The sequence below is a fragment of the Podarcis erhardii genome (genome assembly GCF_964252035.2).
Source record: "Podarcis erhardii genome assembly, chromosome: 6".
Classification (NCBI taxonomy): domain Eukaryota; kingdom Metazoa; phylum Chordata; class Lepidosauria; order Squamata; family Lacertidae; genus Podarcis; species Podarcis erhardii.
Genome location: NC_138510.1, coordinates 35,990,401 through 36,013,967, shown reverse-complemented (window position 1 = coordinate 36,013,967; position 23,567 = coordinate 35,990,401). Strand labels below are relative to the sequence as shown.

Below are 23,567 nucleotides of genomic sequence, written 5' to 3'. Positions count from 1 at the left end.
CCATTCTTTTCCTCCTTGCCTCTCTGTCTTTTAAATAAACATATTTTTTTCCATTCAAAATCTCCACTTGAGCTTCCAATCCATGCATTTTAACATGGTGTCCATGTGGAGAATGGATGATGGTATTGTCTTATGGATTGACTAGTTTAAATGTGATCTGTATATAGCCCAGGTGTCTTTCTGGGAAAGGATTCTTCGTTAACAAACAATGTCTGAGCATCATATTCCCCACCCCCAAAAAAGCATTTGCAGAGTGTGTCAAGTACTCAATTAAAACCCATAAATTAGAAGATGTACCCTATGATGAGCTACACACACCTGTCATGTATGATCTAGTTGAGATTCCTGCATTGCAGGGGGTTGGACTAGATGACCCTCCCTCAGGGTTCCTTCCAACTCTACAATTCTATGATTCTATGTATTTGCTAGCTCTCTGGATTGTAGGTGTAGTGTTCATTGGATTAATGCAAAGCACTCAAATCCTGAGTCTTGTACAGAAGTTTAGTTGCTTTGAGTTTTCTTATAACTAAAAGTATGGGTGGTTTTTTGTGCTAGTGCAGTGTGCTTTCCTGTCTCTCCTCCCCTTGTGTGTGCCTTCAAATCTGCTCAGGAGGTGAGGGGGAGGAAAGTGGGGATCATTCAGTGCCTCCATAAGGCGTCCTTGTGGTGATGAAGTGTTATTAGGAACATAGGAAGCACCCATATACCAAATCAAACCATAGCTCAGTATTTATGCTGACAGGCAACAGTTCTCCAGGGTTTTAGGCAGAGTATCTCTCATCCCTACCTGGAGATACTAGGGACTGTGCCTAGGGTCTTCTGCATGCCCTTCAAGCCACCTTGAAATAAAATAACTGTTGAACGTCTTTGAGCACAATGATACGTACTTCAAAGTAAACATGTAAGATTTGGAATGCATATGTGTTAATTTCCTCAAATTCACTAAATTGAAGGGGTGGAGATGAGCAAGAACTCACAACCTATAAGCCGTTTGGGATTAAATCAGTTCACACCTTGAAAATAAATAGCTCTTGTATTATAGCCAAGTATTTATCTTAATTAAATTTTAAATGTTCTTAATGCCAGTCCTAGCCAAGACAGTTTATGATTTTACAATTAATCTGAAACAAAGGAAGTTCTCTTCTGTGTCCCCTCCCAATCCCCCCCCCCCTTTTAACTCAGTATTTGGTTTCCAACAAAAAGTAGGGGGAAGGGCAAGTATATCTGGGGAGAAAAGCGGAGGAGCTACAACACACTTTCTCTTTTTCTTGCTTGTTACATTATAAAAAATTTAGCTCAAGGCTGCTGAGCCATCTAACTCAGTATTGTCGAGTCTGGTGACGGCTCCCCAGGGTCTCAAACAGGGTCTTTCCCACCTCTGGAGATGCCAGGAATTGAACCAAGGACCTTCTGCATGTAAAGTGTGTCCCCTGTCACTGAGCAGCAGCATTTCCCCATTACTATAACGTGCAGTGAATGAAACAAAACAATGATTTATCTCTTTTAAAACTATAAAGTCTGTAATTTAAAAAGTACTTGTTTTGGCAAGGGTATCGTAGCCATTCTTAAGAACATATGAAGAGCTTGCTGGATCAGGCCAGTGGCCCATCTCGTCCAGCATCCTGTTCTCTCTAGTAGCCATTGATTGCCTTTAGACTCATTAATTTGTTTAATTCTCTTTCAAAGTTGGTGGCCATCACTGTGCACCGTGTGAAGAGTTATTTTGTCAGTCCTGACTTCTCCAATGTTCAGCTTCATTGGATGTTCATGAGTTTTAGCATTATGGGAGAGGGAAAAAAGCTTTTCCTCTATCCACTTTCTCCATGCCATGCATAATTTTTTGCACTTCTATCACTTCTCCTCTTACTCACCTTTTATCTAAACTAAAAGGCTACAAATTTGACATCCTTTCCTCATAGGGGCGTTTCTCCATTCCCTTGACCATCCAACTCCACTCTTTGCAATCCCTTTCTGTTTTAACAACTGAACAACTTAGTATCATTAGCATCTTGGCCATCTCGCTGCTCACCTCTTAACCCCAGATGGTTTATGAACAAGTTAAAAAGCACAGGTCCCAGTATTGATCCTTAAGGGATTCCACTGTCTACCTCCCTCCATCAGGAACGTTGTCCATTTATTCCTACTCTTTGCTTCCTGTTGAGCTCCTCTTGGGGAATAGGAACTACTTATTTATTATTTCATGATTGCCAAAGAATTGATGCTTTTGAATTATGGTGCTGGAGGAGACTCTTGAGAGTCCCATGGACTGCAAGAAGATGAAACCTATCCATTCTTAAGGAAATCACCCCTGAGTGCTCACTGGAAGGACAGATCATGAAGCTGAGGCTCCAATACTTTGGCCACCTCATGAGAAGAGAAGCTACCAGCATGAGTTTGACCAAACTGCGGGAGGCAGTGGAAGACAGGAGTGCCTGGCGTGCTCTGGTCCATGGGGTCACGAAGAGTCGAACACAACTAAATGACTAAACAACAACAAACTTACTTGGGGGTCTGTTGAAAGCTTTTTTTAAAGTCCACATACATAATATCAAGTAGATCACTTCTTCCTATTATGCTTATTGATACTGTAAAAGAACTCTAATAGGTTAGTGAGACAGGGCTTATCCTTAGGGAAGCCATGCTGGCTGTGCTTCAGCAAGGCTTATTCTTCTGTATATTTGGTGATTTTGTCTTTAACAGTGCATTTTGTCAGACGTTAAGCTGTGTGGCCTGTAATTTTTCAGGAAAGCCCCCCCCCCCCCGATTCCTTTTTTAAAAAATGGTGTTACATTGGCTGTTTCCAGTCCCTGGGTATGGAGGCTGAACTGAGGAAGGGTTGTTTTCCACGTGGCGTATTGAATCATGTGAGAACCTTGCTTTCATTCTAAAGTGGTACAAATAGACCAGAGTTACATTTGGGTTCCTTAACACTTCATGATAATTCAGAAAATAAGTGTAGTTCCTGATGGAATTCAAGTGAAACAGTAGGCTTTATTAATCAAGATACTCCTGCTTTAACTCTACAAAGCAGACTGGGTAGACCAGTCCCAGTACTGAAATTATCTTATTTGTGTTGTAACTGCCTATCAACACAATCATCAGTATACAATTGTGGTATATTCACAAACAGTTCTCTGACACTGACATGGGTTTCTATCATCATTCTCTAAGAAGCTGAAAAACTATTTTGCATCAACTACTAGACATTTGATCATTCAGAACCATCCGCACTGACAAAATGTGAGAATTTTCATGTAAATCGTAACTTTAAAAGTTAATCCTTTTTTTCCTCACTCAAAACATGCTAGCTAGGAAATGCTCTGCCTGTGGTACCTATGAAGTTTATCTTAATATTACTTAAGTGCACTAATAATGTTCCACCATTTATTACATTTAACAAGCCTTTCAAGTCTCTTCCAGGTTACATGTAAGCCTTTGCCAAGAAAAATGGTTTCCTCATCAAGAATAAGTGAGGTGTTGCGTTAGGAAAACAAAAGAAAATCTTTCCTTGACATTTGTACTGAGAGCAGATTTTTAGCTTTTCCAAAAAAAAAACCCTTATGTCCAAGCAGGCAAAGGATTGTGTATACAGACCAGCTTAGCAGCAAATACAGTGAGAAGGTGGGGTTCTCATGTTATGCAATCTTCGAAGTGCTGTAAATAACAGCATGGGTACATTCATTGTGATTGTGGAGTATTTTGACAAATAGCAAGTTAATAGTGTGTAAAATTATTACTTTTCACTTGAATTGGTCTATAATAGGTTTTCAAAGACAAAAATCAGTTGCCAGATGTCATACTTTATTGTGATGTGGGGCATGAGGGCTTTGTTTGCCCTTGGCACATCTGCCAATTAGTTCATAACTTGCAGAACAGAACCTCAGGGGATTTTGTTGGCAGTTTCTGTTGGCATAGTGGTGAAAGATACCATAGGCTGTTTTTCTAGGGCTGAATTATGAATCATTCATGGCAAAGGAAAATAGCAAGTTGGATACCCCCATGGGGGTAGCTTTGTGCTAATAGCTGATGCAGTCAAACAGGCTCTGTGGTGGGGTATTCAATATAATCAAAGTGATTACTATTTTCTCTTCCATTTCTAACCAATCTGTCACCCTTTAGAGTGTTGCTTACAAGTGCCACGTGAAACCTTGCAGTGTCAAAATAAAAATGTGCTCAGTGTAGAACAAATGTCTAGAAATGTTTAGCATAGCAAACCTCTAAAACTTCATAGGAATAATAATTTTAAAAATATTAATGGTAACTGAGTGGTGCTAGATGCATGGCTGGTAGTGATTCTGAGGAGTTTTCCATAAAACATACGTGGCTTGGCTGAATTTCTGCAGTCATATGCAGATTCCTAGGTGGATGAAAATGATACCACTCCAAGTTCCAAGGTTGCCACTCATCCCTTTCACAAGCCCAGGAAAGCACAGCTAGCCAGAGGAAGAATTTTATGCAAGCATCTTCTAAATGATATGGGCATGATAATGAATGCTGTGTAGCAGACTTTCTCAACCTGTACATAGTGCAAACTGCTGCTTAATAATATTATCCGAAAGTTCTACCCTATTTGCAGTTAACTAATAACTATAGCAACCGCTCACTTGGAGCAGTATTATTAGAAAGTCATTTCTGTTGACTCTGGAAATGATGATCTAATACCATACATCAAGCCGGATACTTTGCTGACACTGACTTAATGTTAGAAACCTATGGTGTCAGTTTGACCTTCTTGAAAGAGGAGACTTTTGACATCAGGCAGCTGTACCATTAATCTGGGTCTAGAAGCTGCAAACAGAAGGAAATTGGCAATGCAGTTTGAATTTCTGTGCAGCTAAGACAATCCCTGATCCCTTTTTGCCCTCGTATAGGTTGTGGTTTTTGGATGGGCACTGATTAAGCATGAAAGGTTGCTAAAACCTTTTTTCTTTTACCATAAGTGATGATGGTGGCAAAGATGTGATTAGCTCTGTGAGGGTGCCTCAAGTCTGCTGGAGTCTGTTCTAGGTCTTAATGTTGCGAAGCTGTATCTATAAAGTCACTGTGAGTATTTGTGTGCGTCTCTTATTTGCTGCTTCCCTCTGAAACATCTGCATTTTCACTAACATCACTTCTGGCACCAAGGAGCTGATGTTCTTCCCTCATTCATTGCCTCAGGGACCCATTCTAGTGTGAACAAGTCCGTAGTCAGCAATGCTCTTTTTTCCTACTGTGAAGCATGAGCCTGAAGGAAGGTACAGTTTCTGTGGCAATTTCATACTGTGGAAGAAATACAAAAATAAAGGCCCCACTTGCAGTTTACAAATATAGCACAGTTACAGATTGCAGCACAGTTTTGTAGATGTCTTTGCCAAAGTCTGTAATAGCACCATTAATGTGTAATTGGTGTTCTAAGTGTTCCAAGCTAATATTTGAAGAGTAATGGGGGTTTTAAAAAACAAAACAAAAACCCTGCTGCCCTTGTTTTGAATGTTGAGGAAGGAAAGATCATCTACACTTCTCTGCTACTTTGTAAAATTCAGACCTAACTGCTTCAAAAATGTGCTGTGATTCTTCATACCTTCCCTGAATTATTTACAGCTTCATGGTACCGAACAGCTACATTAACAGCACCTCTGACTACATGATACTGGTATTTTAATAATTCATTGCTTACTACAGCTGAATCCCTGTAGACTAGAATATGTAGATGCTTGGTTTATAACAGCAGTAAAAGACAAACCGCTTTCCCTGCTGAGACCAGCATTAGTGTATTTTTCCTGTTGATAGTCTCATAGTATGTATAGTATTGAAAAACAGAAGAGAAGACAATTTTAACGGGCTTTATCCATAAAATTTCATGCTAGTATTCTATCTTCTTCCTCCCTCCAGCCTCTTGTTTATTTCAGGAGTCGCTCCTGAACAATGTTTGATAGGAGGGTATTGGATGATTCTCATCCCAGCAGCAACCCATCCCATATTGTCCATGAGAGCCCTCTATTCTCTACCTCCTACAGAGGCTTTTTAGAAGACAAATGAGAGAACGGGGAAAGTTTACTGATGCAAATTTCCTTATGTTTACTTACCTTAGGATTCAGGCTCTATATTAGAATCCAGCTAGGCTGGATCTAAGCATTTCCAGAAGCTTAAAGATACCATATTACCTTTTTGTATGTAAAGCAGGGTGGATAAAGATCAATGATTAAAAATAATCAGATTTTAAAAATTGGATTTTTTAAAAAATGGATTTTAAAAATAAAATGCTTTTGGGGGAAAAAATCTTTATAAAGATAGTTTTCTATTTAAGTTACATTATAGTCCAAAGGCTATTCATCAGGAAATAAGGATTAGTTTTAAGTTTTTCATGTGTGCTAAAACTCAGTCTCTTAAAAAAAATATTGTTTAATCACATCAGTTAACAAACATGGATACATATGCTATAATGTTAAATAAATTGTTTAAATTGTTATTAAGGAAACGATTATTTTTCTCCTTCCAATAAAGTACAGCAGAAAAGTTGTCCAAATATAAACAGTTAACCTATTAAACCTCACAGTAATTTCATAATTATCTGTCTATGTATTTCTAATAGTATAACCAAATCAGTAATTTTTGATATAACTATAAAAACTACTCTGAAAATTTATTATTCCAAAAATGAAACCTTTCTGTGGTTGTAAATATTAAGATGATACCAGGAAGAATAGGTCTTTCGGTAAAAAAATGATTTAAATCAAGTCTTACTGACTAGTAATTAAAATCATGATTAAAATTGATTGCATTTAAATCAAATCCACCCTGGTGTAAAGTACTTTAATGACTTAAAAAACCTGACACAAGCAATTTTCCATTTCCATTATACAGTAACAAAAATTGTTTCACTTCTGTGGTTTGTTTTCTATACAGTAAAACTTTGTGACAGGGGAAGGCTTTCTCTTTAGAGATTTCTTAATTGCCTTTTGTTTGTTTGTTTTGCAACTCTCCATGAAATCCCTATTGTAGACAGGTGCAACTAGATTTTATTAAGGCAGCTGTACCCTCCTATACAGGTTTAAGTTATACTTATTTTAGCAAAGATATATCTGCTTGATCTTGTAGTCAGCCCTTCAAAGTCCACCAGCTAATGTCCTTGCCAAAGCAAAAACAGAAACCTACAAGATAAACAACCAGCCATGTAGTGATGAATCTGACTTATTTGCCAGATTCATGTCATAAAATTATAACTGGTTGTGACCTAATAACAAAATAGATTGCTTGATTAAGGACACTAGAACAGCCTGCTGCATCAGAAAAATGGCCCATCTGGCATCCTAGTCTCAGAGTGGCCAACCGGATGCCCCAAAGTAACAACTCTCTCCTCACTTGCAATTCCCAGCACCTGGCATTCAGAAGCACTCTGCCTCTAACAGTAGAGGTAGATCAGATTCAGGTAGGTAGCCGTGTTGGTCTCACACAGTCGAAACAAATACAAAAATTGTCCAGTAGCACCTTAGAGACCAACTAAGTTTGTATAAGCTTTCCTGTGCATGCACACTTCTTCAGATACCCAGTAGAGGTAGAACAGTTAAGCAGCAAAACTCGAGTCAGCTTTTTGTTTCCATTTAAGGTTATTATGAATTTCTTACTTGCCTTAGCATGATTTTTGTATGCTCTGACATGTTTGGAAAGGGGAGGGGGAAATCATCTGTTTGAATATGATTATCACTTTGTTCCTAACCAGTTATTGATTGCTTCATATAACAAGGTGCAGTTATTTTTGCCTAATATGCATGTTGCAGAGCTGCCTTTGGAAAACCTGTTTGTTGTTACTTCTGTCTGTTTAAAACATTACTAGCTAAATGTTGCGATGTCATGATGGTGTGGCAGGTTTCTGGGTTACAGTATAATTCAAAATATGAAGCTGGTCATTGCAAGATTTGGTAGAAAGAATAACAGGGTAAATTATTTTGAGGAAATGTTCCACATGTTTCATTACTAACCTGACAGTGGTGTGTGGTGTGCTCCTAATTGTCCACTAAGTTGCTTTGTAGTAAAGGGATGTATCAGACTAACTAAGCCATATTTAAGAGTAGTGTGAATTTAAGACTCATGACTAACTTAAGTCCATTATTTCAATTGGTCTACTCCAAGAATGACATAATTTGACATAACTCAAAGGTTGAAAGTTCAAAGCAGCAAATTTGTATCCTCTTGAGTCTGCTCAAACCAGATTTTTTTAAAAAACCCCACAATTAATGAGAATTTATTTTTGATCTTCTGTCTCCTGTTTTGGTGTAGCACCTCCATTATAGCAATAATAATATTGCATCTTAAAAAGAGAGGTGCTATAAAATGTAAGTAGCAGGTTCTGTTATTAGCTAGGGGACAAAGCTTTTAGAAAAATCAGGGGAGAAATAGCTACTACTTCATCGATAGATAGGTATGGCTGACTAGCCGGGCCGGAACTTTCTGTTTTAATTGAGATATTGTTCAAACATGCCAGCGTCTGTCAACAGTTCGGTCATTCTGACAAGATAAACTGCTTGCCATCTTTGTTATCTGGACTGTTTCATAAACTTGCTCTAGGTGCCAACCCTGCTCTCTCACATACTGTGCTTGAGCTGTCAGCACAAGCAACCTGGGTCTCATCTCCTTTCTGGAAGAGAGCCAAAATGCATTAACAAGGTAAAAATAGAAGTCTGCTTTGATTATTGTATGTTTGTAGTTGTTTTAGGAGCGCCAGTTTTAGGCCCAAGGTCTCACTCTTAAGAATCAGCAGGGAAATTGTTCTTGCAATAAGAAACAGCAACCTAGTGCCCCTTTGAAAGTTCAGGTTAGAACCTTCCATAAAATGCATACAATCATGCTGATGTTGACAGAATAAGTTTCTTTTTTATTCAACTTTCAGAGCATTATTATTATTATTATTATTATTAATTTCAGTTCTATACTGCTTTATATTTTAAAGAACAAAATCTCGAGTGGTTTGCAACACATTAAAACATCAAATAAAACATTAATGAAGAAAGTAAAATATAAAATTACATTCAGAGCAACATATTAGCAGGAAACGAAAATATTATCTAAACAGCAAAGTTAACAAAAAAAAAAAAACATTTCAAAAGAAAACATTACTTAAAGCAGTGTTTCCCAACCGGTGTTCCGCGGCACACTAGTGTGCCGCCGGATGTTGCCTAGTGTGCCGTGGGAGGGAGGCGGGCGAGTCGGGCTAATCCTCCGACGAGCTCCACCTCCAGACCCATTGCTCAAATCCTTTAACCCAGGAGGGCGGGGAGAAAGGGTGGGAAAAAAGAAGGGGAAGAGAAAATATTTTTTTAAAAAAAGGAAAGAGAGGGAAAAAAGCGAGGGATGGAGGAAGGGGAATAAACAGAAGGGGAGGACAATGAAGAGGGGCGGGGCTTGGCAGGCAGCAGATAACTGGGGAGGGGGCGCGGCTGGCGGCGGCTCAAGGCAGGAAGGGAGGAGCTGCCTCGCGGAGAGTCTTGGGCTGCAGAGATTTCCCGTTCAGGAGCGCGGGAGGCCACGCCGTGGATGGGAATCTCCTCCTCCTCTTCCTCTTCCTCCTCCAGGAGAGAGGGTGGTCCGCCCCACCGAGTCGGGCGTGCTCAAGCGTGGGAGCCTATAGTTAGAGCTCAGCTCCTTTTCTTGCCTTCCCCGCCCCCCCCCCCATGGAGCACATTTTCCTCGCCCCCCCAACCCCCGCATGTAGAATAGAAGCCCTCCAGCCTCCACGGTGCACAAACTCTCCCCTCTGCAACGAAGCGCTTTGTTGCATATCTTTGGTGAGGTTTTTAGGCAGTCTTGGTGCACCTTAAATCAGCGCTAATTGCGCCTGGATGCAGTATTTACTTCCGAGTAGGCCCCCTTCCCCCCTCCCCCAGTAGCACCTGACGTTGCTATTCGTATCATCAGGTTTGTTTGTTGATAATTTAATTGTTTTAAAAGCATCATGCTAAAGAGCTCTCTCCCACCCCCAGACCCTTGGGCAAAACAGAAACACACACATACACAAACACAGAGATTGAGCCCTGCAGGTTTTATGAAATGAATGGATTCTGAATGCCTGTTTCAGTGGCTTGTCCGCCTTAGGCTGCTGGGCCAGACACCTGTTACACGGTGTAGTCCGTAAGCTGTGAGCGCTGCTACCTGCCGCCGAGACCACGTAACGACAGTCTTGAAAGACCTACATTGGCTCCCAGTACCTTTCCGAGCACAATTCAAAGTGTTGGTGCTGACCTTTAAAGCCCTAAGCGGTTTCGGTCCAGTATACCTGAAGTAGCGTCTCCGCCACCATCGTTCAGCCCAGACACTGAGATCCAGTGCCAAGGGCCTTCTGGCAATTCCCTCACTGTGAAAAGTGAGGTTACAGGGAACCAGGCAGAGGGCCTTCTCAGTAGTGGCGCCCGCCCTGTGGAATGCCCTCCCATCAGACATCAAAGAGATAACCATTACCTTCTATGCTGTTACTATTTTTTTATTTTTTTTTACATAAGTAAAAAGTGACCTTTCCCCATCTGGCATGGTGGTGTGCCTCGAGATTTTTTTCATGAAACAAGTGTGCCTTTGCCCAAAAAAGGTTGGGAAACACTGACTTAAAGGAAGCCAGTTAGAAAATGCACATTTAAAACAACATAATTAACAAGAGAATAAAATATTATCATAACCATTGAGCATATCTGCTGCTGTTACTGCTAAACCTGCCATGGCAGGTGGCAGCTGAGGCTTAATGACTTGGGTCTGCACCAAGATGGTATCTGTCCACTTCAGTCTCAGCTTTTGTAGCTGGAGTCAGTCAGGGTCTTGCCCTCCTAGGCCAGGTGGGAAAAGGCCTGCAAGGCAGGGAGCAGGTCTCCTTGGACTCACAGCCAATAGGTTTCCCAAATACAGTATATTATCACAGGGAGAGTTAACATGGTGTCCACCACACATTTACTGGACTTCAGTTCCCATAGTCCCTGACCATTGGCCATACTAGCAGGGGCACCACCTTGGCTATATATGTATTTACCATAATATTCCATGTTACAGTTCTGTCTTTTGTGAATATTGTAAATTCCAGGCAAATCTTGTAAATGTTCAAAAACTTACATCTACCTAATCATGACACTCAGCATTTATAACGTAAATTGAATAAAACATTAACAATTTTTTAACAGTTAAAAATTCATCTTGGCATGTTTGGCATTCATGTGCAAATGTAAACATTCACCGGATTTTTAGACACTTGCTGTAACACTCAAATAATATTGGCTACATAAGATTTAGTAGAAAGGTGTGCATGTTTTCTGAAAGCTTTCAGTTAGGTTATAAACCTTGCTTTAATGAAGTCACCATGTCAGTGTTGAATATTTTGACTGGATATGTATGGTGCCCCACCTGTCAACTCTGGTATGGTTTGGATGTTTAAGTTCCTCTTGATTTCTCAACAGATGATTCCTTGCATAAAGCTTTACCTACCTCAAAATGGTTTGCCAGAGTGGTGGTAGGATATACATAGAAAGGAGAATTCCCTGGATTCTAAGATCCAGTTTGGGGGCAAGTATGTTTTGGTAAAAGAACCCCAGGCGAGATTTAAAATCATAAAATACGCAGCAAAATAAAGTGTGGAAATATAGGCTGTTTCACCTTTAAAACATGCCCTTCCAAGTTCCTTCCAAAGTTTCCCACTTCCCCTAGCACAGAAAAAGACCACACGTTTGGTAAGTTCATGTGTTACTTAGACTTAAGCATGTTGTTTGTATGAGGCTGGTAATCCTACAAAAATTATGTCTCATAGGAAAAGTACACGTCAGAAATAATTTATATATCTGATATAATCTTTTGACATGTGGTGTGATATAAAACAAATGGCCAGCCATATGAAGTATCAGAGTACAGGCCCACAATAACTTTATTGTGTAAGGAACTGCATGTTTGAATTGATTCTGGTATTGGGTTATTTTAATTTATATTGTGTTAATTAAATAAAAATAGTCTAGTGTGCCTTCAACAGTTTCTGCCCACAAATAATAGTTGAGACTATTGTTCATAGTAAGTAACTTGAAGATGTAGCTTACTACTTTTGATACACAGTATCAGTCAGTTTGTCAATTCCTGCTATTTCCTGAACTTTGATTAGTCACTTTCTATTGTTGAGCCCATTCACCTCTTGTTCAAGCAGTACATTCTGGAGTAATATCATAATTATAAGTAGTATTTCTGATTTATCTCAGGTTCTTCTTTAACCAGGTCTTTGACAGATTGATATTCTACAGCCTTTTAAATGTGTTTGTGGGAGGGGTTATTATTTTGTTGTTTTTGTTTTAACTATTTATTTGTGCCTTTGCATTGTATTTTTATCTTGCGAACTGCCCTGTGATCTTCTAATGACAGCTCCATAAAATGTGTTTCTCTACTTAAAAATTTCAACCTGTGTTCACTTCAGTTATACTGTAATAGTATTTTATTTTATTGCTTCTTTCATAGAAGCTAATATTGAAAAATGTGAGAGATTATATCCCTATAGTCAAATCTGAAATATTTTGTTGTAAATCCTGATTTTACTGTAAGTCAGGTGACTTATTTTGCAAGTCAGGTGACTTATTTTTAAAAACATTGTATATAACTGAGACTATATTCTTTACATTCCTCCCACACTTATGTCTTGCAGTATGTTAAAAGGTCTTAGTTAACTCAGAATTTCCAGTATGTTGACTGCTTAATAGTATTTAATAATATAATATTGCTAATTTAAGCCTTTTCCAATTAATACTTGTGTTATCTTGGCAAATCTTGACAAATTAGACATTTGTCTCAGATACATTTTACATTTAATTTCTTCAATCCGTTTTAAAGCTGACATAGGGAGTGCAATAGATGCTTGTTCAAACTAATAGCAAACATTGGTTTTCTACTCAGTAATTGGTAATTTATCCAGGTGGCACCTGTCCAATTGGGATATCACAAGCAATCTGGGTTCGTTTCTAAAACATCTAGAACATCTAAAACATACTAGCGGAAAACCATGTTCTATCTAAGCAGTCTATTCAGTCAGTTGTATAAAAGAACCAAGAGTGCCATGATCCATGTTATCAGTGTAGATTAGTTTGCCCAATTTGATATCTTTTAACCAAACTATCATACTTTTAGTCAGAATATTTAAAGCATATTCTCCCCCCGTCCCCCTTTTAATGAGCATTTCCAGTGTATTAGGACTTTGTACTACTAGTTTGAAGTACAGATTGGCATGTGCTGGTTGCTCAGGACTAGATAACTTGGATGAATTTTTGTATGTATGAATTAAAAGCTGCAGATGTGAGACTAGAAGATTCTCTGTCTCTTTGGTGTAACTTTAGATTGTATGTACTCAATTTGCAAATACAGTGGTATCTCGGGTTACAGATGCTTCAGGTTACATACGCTTCAGGTTCCAGACTCCTCTGACCCAGAAATAGTACCTCTTTGCTTCAGGATGAGAACAGAAATCGTGCGGTGGCGGCGCGGCGGCCATTAGCTAAAGTGGTACCTCAGGTTAAGAACAGTTTCAGGTTAAGAATGGACCTCCGGAACGAATTATGTTCTTAACCCAAGGTACCACTGTACCTCTACCATCATTGAAGTTTTATAAATTTAGTTTTATACTGTCTGAAGTATTTATAATCTTGAAATTTCCTTTTTCCATCCTCAGAGATTTGAGTCATTTATTATCTTCTAACTGGAGCATTGATTCATCGGGTCAAACACTACAAGAAGTGTAAGTTCTTCTAGCTATATTGTAATACGCCATGGGTTTGTTTTGGTGTCAGGCATAGTAATGTAATTTCCGTCAGCAAACAGCTGAGCTGCTGTAATATTACAGGGGGACAGAACAGGCAGAGGTTTAAGAAAGGAGAAATAGAAAAAATGGGCTAAGCAGAGAGGGATGGCCAGCCCGGTGCCCTCAGTTGTTGCTAGACTCCCACCTCCCATCAGCCCCAGCCAGTATGTCCAGTGGTCAGTGCCGATGAGTGTTGTAGTCCTGACAATATATTGAGGGCACCAGTTGCCTGTCTTTTTGACAGTAGGGTTGGCTCAGGGAACAACCCAGAGGGAGGGTCCCAGGAAGGGAAGCTGTTTAGAAGATGTAAATGTGGCAGGAACTATAGAAGGTTGTCATTTGAATACTGATATTAATCGACCAGCATAATCTGTGGCTGTATCCCTCTAGTCATTATAAATGCTTTAGATTGAAGGTGAATAGTGATGATTTCGACACAACATTACATATATTTTTTCATAAGCAAGTTCCATTGTCTTCAGTGGGTTTACTTCCAGGTCAGCATATGTAGATTTGTAGCTTTGGGGTGCTGTGGTGAATTTTTAAAATCTTTAATCCTAAATGTTGTGACTTGCTTCTGAGACCTTGGCAAACTACAGTTAGTTGGGAGTGTGCGCTTTTTGTTGCACTTCCATTGCTTAATTTCTGATTATTAAGATAGAAATAATAGTGCTGTGTTGTTGGGAATTTTGTTAATTTTGACTTCAAGATTTAGCAATAATTCCGACTCCCAAATATTTGCATGCTCAAGCGTCTTCAGAAAACAGTAGAGATACTATATTTATGAACTTCAGGAGATTTTAGGTGTCAACAGCTCCTGGGATGCCCATCAGGGAAGGCAAATCTATAATCTAAATTCAAATAGTCATATTTTAATCTTCAGAATCTTTTATATGAACATCATACCTTTACTTTTCATTGATAAGGTATATCAGGGTCAGTTTTATAGTACTACTACTAATCTTGCTACCTGAATTCTTCGCCCAGCCATGATGATTGAAATTCTTGGTTTTGCTAATTTAAGTAAAACACTTATGTGCTCTGAATTGCTTAGCTTTCCAGACTTGTAATTATGTTCATAGTTGAGGAATATGCTAGCTTTGTGTTTTGCAGGTGTCAAACCAGCGTGAAAGGGTTGTGATGATATTTAAATACATACAGGGTTTAGGTTACCCTTTGTCTTTATTGACCATCTATATATTTGAAGTGCCAGTAAAGGAATCTCTTTTTCAGAAAAATGAATTACAATGAGCTAACTGACATTCCGTACTTTGGTGAATTGACTTCTAATATCACGCAACTCTCGCTGTAAGTAAATATTTATGGTTTTTTTTAAATCTGCAGTTGAGCATGAGCAGTGCACAAACATTGACTGGTGGGAACATTGTTAAAGGAAATTGAAGCATGCACTTGAGGTTTTTTTAATGTTTGGTGTTTTGTTCATGTTTTTATATATACTGTAAGCTGCCCAGAGTGGCTGGGTATGGGCAGGGTATTATTATTATTATTATTATTATTATTAAGTGTAAATCTATGTATGAAGTATTGTATGTCTTTACATTACAAAACACCAGTTAATAGCAGAATAGTGTCCATAATCTTTCTAACTTGCCCATCTGATTATTCTGACTTTTGTTACATTGTGTCCCTGGACAGTGGGCTGTTCAGTTGTTCTGGAATCATAATTCCCAAAGAGAAATGTTCTATCCCTTGATGCTTTGCTGTAAACTCAACCTTACACTCATACTAAGAGAATGAGGTTCAGCTTTCAACTGGCTGTTTAAACCAGATTCCTACAGGCATCAAAATAACTTCCGTGTGTCGCATTAGAGACACATTGCATTAGCCTAAAATATTTTAAATTTTGCTGCTGAACTTCAGAAATGGTCTAGCACTTTTCTTTCTATTTTTAGAGTGCATAATACAATCTCAGAGATTGTCCCTGATCAGCTACAGCATTACATTTCCTTGGAGAACCTTGACCTCAGCTCTAACCTAATCTCTGAAATCAAAGCCTCTTCATTCCCACGGATGCAGCTGAAGTATCTGTAAGTAGGAGGAGGTTGCTAACCTGCTATGTTGAAAGCACATACTTTAACATCTGTATATCCATCTTCAACACCTTTCCCAAAGGATTCAAGAACTAGCATGGAATGCTGTGCAACAGAATTCTTTTATGTTTCATCTTCACATAACTTCTCAACAGCAGAATGATTTCTGAAACAAAGTTATAAATCTGTTCTGATTACTAATATGGTCAGGAAATGCTATAGTTTCATAATTCAAGGTCTTGTAACTGAGTCCCTCTGGATTGCAGGAACATGCAGTTCTGTTTGCTGGAGGGGGTAAGGAGGATGAACATGATAAATGTTTATATAATTGTTCATGGTGTGGATTACTCAACTGAAATTGATTTACACTTGATCAGGGGTTGCCAATGTTTTCTGATGAGTGGGCTCATTTTGAATTTTGAGAGAGGGCACCAGTTACAAAATGGCTGCCATGGAGGCAGCATGGCATAACACAAAATGGCTGCTGCGTGGAGTGTGGCATGACACAAAATTAGAGATGACCAACCTCAATAACCTCATTCTTACCCGGGGAAGTCAGCTATGTCCTGCTGGTGCTGATTATGGAGAACACACACAAACACAGATGCTATTTGTGTCTAATAACAAAAGGGAACATTCCTCAGCACCAGGGAAAATATACAGCGTAGCCATACCACTCCAATTTCACGGAAATCACTTGTAAGGCACCTGCACATTTTGCTCCAAAACTACTTTATAGGAGGACTAGAGACTTAGGGTTTTTTTTTAATGGAAGCTGGGGCATCTGCTCAGGGGCACCACTGGAAGCTTTCATGGGTGGCATGACACCCACAGGTGTTGGGTTGGTAACCCCACACTAGATTCAAACAGACATAAAAAAGTGGAAAATAGTTCTCCCCAGGAGAGATTGATGACCACCAACTTGAATGGCCTTAAAATGGTATTAGACACATTCATGGAGAAGAGGGCTATTAGTGGCTACCTCCACAGTTGGAGGCAGCAGTGTTCCCAGATACCAGTTGCTAGAAACCAAGGGAGGGGAGAGTGCCCATCTGCTCACTGGTTTCTTACAGGAATTAGGTTGGCTACTGTGATAACAGGATGCTAGAATAGATGGGCCCTTGGCCTGATCCAGCCGGCTCTTCTTATATTCTTATGTACATAATTGTGCTTGATTAGCTCTTGACTGTAGCCACTCAGGATCAGTGAAATAACCTTCAATAAACTTTCTCCTTTTTGAAACTGGGCTTCCTCGAGGGAAGGAGTAGCAGCTCCTTTGAAATTATTGTGTAGTTTGTCAAGCAGGATTCAATTATATAAAGCTGTGTGTTCCTTTTGACTGTGCTTTAACAGGAATCTGAGCAACAACAGAATCACTACTCTGGAAGCAGGCTGTTTTGATAACTTAACCAGCTTCTTAATCGTTTTGAAACTAAACAGAAACAGAATAAGCATGATTCCACTGAAGACCTTCAGGTTGCCTCATGTACAGTTATTGTAAGTGATTATACCCTATAATCAGTTCTGAACCTTTATGCTGAATATGCCAAGCACTTTAAAGACCAACTAAGTTAGTTCTTGGTATGAGCTTCAGAAGAAGAAGAAGCTTTCTTCAAAAGAAGTGTGCATGCACACGAAAGCTCATACCAAGAACTAACTTAGTTGGTCTTTAAGGTGCTACTGGAAGGATTTTTTAAATTTTGTTTTGACTATGGCAGACCAACACGGCTACCTATCTATGCCAAGCACTGTTAGCAACAGGACTTAGGGTGTGGGTGCTGCTGTTCTTCACTCACTGGACTGGAACAGGGTCAGGAGGAGCGCTAGGTCACCAGTGGTGTCCACCCTGCAGGTGCAGGCACATCTGCAGGGTTGCCACCGCTGCTGCCAACCAGAGTTGGCAGGATGGGGACAATTCATTCTGCCCCACCCTGCCAACTGGCTGGGAGGGCACTGCTACCATGCCACCCCCTCATTTGCTACTGCTAATCGCTATCAAAAAGATGTGAGATTAAATATATCTTTGCATTTTATGTGCACATTTTTTTAAAGAATGAAAGTAGCCTCCAGTGGGATAATCATCACTGTAGGAGGTGGGGAGGGCAAGTTCAAGCAATTCCATCCGTGCTGTGGTCCGGATATGTATTGTTCCTCCAAAACTGCAGAGAATTGGTAGGGAAATTCATATTGATAATCAGTGAATCCATGTTGCATGATTTTGCAACTAAGTTCTTGCTCACCTGCATTTGATTTTTTTGCAGTTCTGCTGCTTCCCTTTTGAATGGCTAAATGACATCCGCATAGATCAGAATCTTAATAGTACTACTAGTGTTTTTGTGAGACAAGAAGCATAGAGCAAATAAAGATTATACTTTGATTTCAACCAACTAACATTTATAATACTATTATTTAGGGAACTTAAAAGAAATCGAATTAAAACAATTGAGAGCCTTACCTTCCAAGGCTTGGACTCCTTAAAATCATTAAAAATGCAGCGGAATGGAATTAACAAGCTAATGGATGGTGCCTTCTTTGGACTGGATAACATGGAAGAATTGTAAGTACACATTGTTATGGTTTCTTCATAAGAAGGCCTGGAGGATTGTACTTGATAATCAACAAACCTAGGACTGGATTTAACTAACCGGTCCTGCTAGCAGAAGCCCATGCAAGGACATCCACTCGCACAATGGGTCTCTTCCCCGCTCTCCTTCCTCCTCATTGTTTTAGGATGAATGGGTGGGAGAACTTCCAGAACTTGGAGGGCACAGAGAAGGAAGATCATTCCATCAGACAAGCCATCTCCTGAGCACTATGCTGAATTACTAGCATGTCTTCTGATTGAGTTGATTACTTCTCAGTTATAGGACAAAAGACATTGTTACGATGTCTTCGTAGTGTTAAAGTGGTCACCACTTTTTTAACTTTAGAAGAAGCAAAGCAGAACGATAAGTGGATGCCTCTAGAGATTTGAACAGTCTCCCAGGGTTGAGTAGTTTGGACCAAAACTGGTTTTGGTAGAGAGTATAATCATCACATTTAACAGTATGCTCCCTATTGTGTAACTTCTAGGTTTCCATAGAATGGTGGCAGGTCATGTTCTCCCAAATAATACAATCATAAACGGAATTGAGTTACTGAATTCATCAGCTAACCCTGTTCCTGCCTCACAAGGCCACTTTCCCCATGTGCTCTTGCTTTCTAGTTAACCATTTTATTTCACTGTGCTCTCGGATTTTTACTTGTGTGTTGAGGACTATTATGAAGCTTAGTATTTGTAAATCACTCTGCATGTGTCCCCAGTAAAGTGGTAGAAAAGTATAGTGCTCACATATAACATTTGCTTTTGCTTCTACAGAGAACTGGAACAGAATAACCTGACAGACATAAACAAGGGTTGGCTGTATGGTTTGAAGGCATTACAGCAGCTCTATATCAGCCAGAATGCCATTAACAGGATCAGTCCTGATGCGTGGGAGTTCTGCCAAAGGCTTTCTGAACTGTAAGAACTATGATTTGATTCCTTGGGGCTTTTTTCTGATGTTAACTGGAGTAAAATCAGTAACAAAAATGATCTTCCTTTAGTTTCTGCAGGGAAAGTTGCTTAATTTCTCCAACAAAAAGGTCTCATTCTTCTTAGATAGTTTCGTGATGTCATTGCACTTCTACTTTTTTATCTATTTAAATTTCTCTCTCCATTGTGTTACATTTCAGCGATCTATCTTACAACCAGCTGACCCGCCTAGATGAATCTGCTTTTGTTGGACTGAGTTTATTGGAGAGATTAAATCTGAGTGACAACAGAGTCAGTCATATCGCGGATGGTGTCTTTAAAGGACTTTCAAATCTGCAGTCTTTGTAAGTGCGTAAAACAGATAAATAAAGTAGACATTTATTATGAAGAGTATAGCTATCCACTGTGATAAGTAAAAACAATGAAAAGTAGCAGATTTTAAATTAAAAAATGAATTCAAATGTTAAATGTTGGTTCATTTAGCACATGCCTAAATAGTCACAGTCTTCAGAAAAGCTTATGTAAGCAGTTATAGTCTCTTAATCTTAATACAAACTTTAAATGATCCAGTTAAAACTAATCTTTAGACTTACAATAGCATGAAAAAGAGCAGCAGTTTAATTAGTGGATTTTGTTAGAATCTAAGGAGGTGTCAGGCAGCTGACCCAGAGGCTTTTTGATTCAGGGTCGCTGGCTCTTTAGACAATGGGGTGAAAATGTTTAACAGGGCTCCAAGCATTCATGCCTAACCAGGCATGAACAGCAAACTCAGCTGGCCCACACAATAAGGGCCTGCTTTGAGTTTCTTAGGTTCTTCAAAAGAACTTGCCATGCTTCAAAGTGGGATGGAAATGTGGGAATTTTAACAGCCAGGAAAATTCTCATAAAATTGAATATATTCTATTTTTATTACTTTACCACTTCAAGGACCTAGTTCCAGGCAGAAAAGTGGGCCATAGAAGATTTGTTATGCAGTACAGTCATACCTCGGGATGAATACGCTTCAGGTTGAGCATTTTTGGGTTGCGCTCTGTGGCGACCTGGAAGTAATGGAATGCGTTACTTCCTGGTTTCATCATTGCACATGCACAGACACTCAAAATGACGTCACGGGCATGTGCGGAAGCAGCAAAACGCAACATGCGCAGTCGTGTGTTACGTTTGCTTCAGGATGCGAACAGGGCTACGGAACGGATACCATTCGCATCCAGAGGTACCACTGTACAAGCTTCTCTTTGCATTTGTAAGGTGTAAGTTAACGCTAGCGGACCTATTGGCTGTGTTAATACATCACTCTAAAGCAGCTTAGGTCAGAGACAGCCAATGTGGTGCCCTCTAGATGTTGTGGACTGCAACCCCCATCATCTCTGACCATTGGTCATGCTGGCTGAAAGTATCACATTGGCTCTCCCTGGTTAAGCACAATTTTAGTAACTAGAATTAGCCATAGTGAGCCTCAGACTCACATGATCCCCCCTCCCATCTCCTCTTCCCACAAGGTCAGCAAGAGGCTTTCTGAAGCTTCTGAACCAACAAACTGTGATTTAACTTGGCTTGTTTCAAACACACTAGTGTTAACCACAGCCTCACTACAATTTGATGATTTGGACAGAACAAAAAACCACAGGGAAGCAGAAACCACACAGAAAAAGAAGAGCTATTATGCATAAGCCCATAGCTTGCTTCTTTTGGCCTATACATATTTTGCTAAGCTATGGTTTAGCCGCTTAATTTTAGTGTGACCCGTGAACACAGCCATTGAGAGAAATCTTTTTAGTTATGGAACCAGCCAGTAGGCAAGGCATTGGACTACAGACATTTATGCAGTTATGTATAAAGCATTGCAGATCTTCTTAAGTGTATTCTCACTTTATAATATTAATGGAACAAATGAAACAACATATTTAATGTTGTGATGTATACCAATAGATTGTATCAAACAGCAGAATCCTCCTATTTAAAAATGCAGTATTGATTGTGTCTTATATGCCTTGTCACTGATAAACTGCTGGCTAAGCTCTAAATTCCTCTGTTCACTGAGCTGTAAACAAAAAGAGAATTGTTGCTGTGATATATTTATGACCTGCCTTGTAAAGCAAATGCACTGCTGAATCTATTAGACCTTAATGAAGCATCTTCCCCTGCCCAAGAGGACCTTACTGAATTGGTTTTAAACAAGAGCCTTCTCTTCTGTGCTGGGGGTAGAAGTGCAGTGTAAGGGTCAGACAGAAATCCCATTAGCCTGTAACAGGATTTGTGAGCAGAACCACCCACACTTCTCTCTGAAACTCTACTCTTTTATGCCTAGCCGTTCTTCACCTGACCTGTATATAATCTCTTAATATGCTAACGTTATTACAAGCTTCTCACTCCAGAAGATTAAGCAATGTACAGGCAGCATTAATTCAATTCATAAGTCTCTTATGAAGGCTCCCCCAGTTCATGGTCAATAGCATATTGTGTTTACTAGATTAACAGATGTTACTCTGCTGAGGAAACAGTGCTGCAGGGCATGTGAGTCCCAAGCATGCTGGTAACTTTAGTTGACTGAGCAGTTGTCTTTCACTTTGTATTGGTTCCATAGGGACATTTTCATATATTAAAAGTGCCCAAAATTGCTTTCATGCAAAGATGTCTGATCATAATGGGTTAGGGTAGGGTATGTACTATGCACTAATATTACTGTCTCTGCAAAGAGTGCTGCCGTTTTGAAGCCAGCAGATTTCTCATTATGAGAATTTATAGTCCCAGTTTAGTAAAACAGGTGGACAATCTCTTTGCATAGATGAGATCTTACGTTTCAAAAATCACAAGCCAGCAAAGGGAACGGAGGGGAGCTGGTGTTGGAGTTGTGGCTAAAGTTCTCATGTGTTGTTCTTTGGTGCATTTGTTTCTTTAGAGACTTGCGAAATAATGAGATCTCCTGGGCCATAGAAGACTCAAATGAAGCATTTGTTGGACTTGACAGGCTCAGTAAATTGTAAGTCTTACTCGTTATAGAATTGACATACCTACCAGAATGGAAGTGAAGACCCAAGTATTTGTATTTAGTAAAAACTTCAAAAACTTATGCAACAGTAGCCCCACTCAGGCATGTGATTGTGCTGGAAAGCCTCCCCCCCCCCCCCCGGTTACCCTATCCATCTTTACAACCACCATGAATTAAGGCATTCTTTTGAACTGGGGAGCCTCTTCTATTATTAGAAGCTCCCTGCTACACAATTTAGAGCTTTGATTACACTCATACAAATGATCACCTGAAGAGTTTTACTCTGAATTGAAAAATCTATTTAGTAACGCTTATGATCAAGGGACGCAGGTGGCGCTGTGGGTTAAACCACAGAGCCTAGGACTTGTGGATCAGAAGGTCGGCAGTTCGAATCCCCGCCACAGGGTGAGCTCCCATTGCTTGGTCCCTGCTCCTGCCAACCTAGCAGTTCAAAAGCACGTCAAAGTGCAAGTAGATAAATAGGTACTGCTTTGGCGGGAAGGTAAAACGGTGTTCTGGTTCGCCAGAAGAGGCTTAGTCATGCTGGCCACATGGCCCGGAAGCTGTATGCCGGCTCCCTCGGCCAATAAAGTGAGATGAGTGCCGCAACCCCATAGTCGGCCACGACTGGACCTAATGGTCAGGGGCCCCTTTACCTTTACTTTATGATCACTAGTACATCAAGAAAATAATTGACTTGGACATTCCAAATTTGAGCTAGGATTTTTCAGGTAATTTGTCTCTTACAGTATATTCTTACAGACATGGTTCAAAGTCATGCCCATTTTCATCCCATATGGAAGGGGAGTCAGGAAAGGGGTAATTTTTAACCTTTTGACTTCAGGGTCCAAGGGCTTTTGTAGCCTTGTAGATAGCACAGTTCAGCTTGTGTTCTTCCTCTCTCTTCCACCGATCACACTAAAGGTTTCTTACCCTCACAATTTATGAAGGAAAAGCCCCTGCACCACCATGTGGTGGGACACAAATTACTTTTCACCTCTTGTATGTTTATTAGAAAACAAATAGCTATGGGGAAACTTCTAGCCACTGTCAGGGACCCCTAACCTGTAATCTTTATATCTTTTCCCAATTCTGTCCATGCAATTTGCGACGTGCCTACCACTTGACTGCCTGTCTCTGCAAGTTGCCTTTCCCTGCTGCTGGTTATTTTCTGACCCTTAATTCTATGCTTTGGAAATGTGTATACTCTCCTCTTCCTCCTCTTTTACAATCTTAAGG

The 23,567-nt window shown here is 39.8% G+C and overlaps 1 protein-coding gene across 1 annotated transcript in view; it reads left to right on the top strand.

Moving 5' to 3' along the window:
* Nucleotides 1-23,567, top strand: part of LRIG2 (leucine rich repeats and immunoglobulin like domains 2) — a 42,082-nt gene that overhangs the window by 5,878 nt on the left and 12,637 nt on the right. The window contains exons 2-9 of the mRNA XM_081864897.1: nt 13,646-13,711; nt 15,008-15,082; nt 15,688-15,822; nt 17,179-17,322; nt 18,239-18,382; nt 19,184-19,327; nt 19,540-19,683; nt 22,239-22,319. Coding sequence (XP_081721023.1) covers nt 13,646-13,711; nt 15,008-15,082; nt 15,688-15,822; nt 17,179-17,322; nt 18,239-18,382; nt 19,184-19,327; nt 19,540-19,683; nt 22,239-22,319 — 933 coding nt within the window. The remainder of the gene's footprint in view (nt 1-13,645; nt 13,712-15,007; nt 15,083-15,687; nt 15,823-17,178; nt 17,323-18,238; nt 18,383-19,183; nt 19,328-19,539; nt 19,684-22,238; nt 22,320-23,567) is intronic.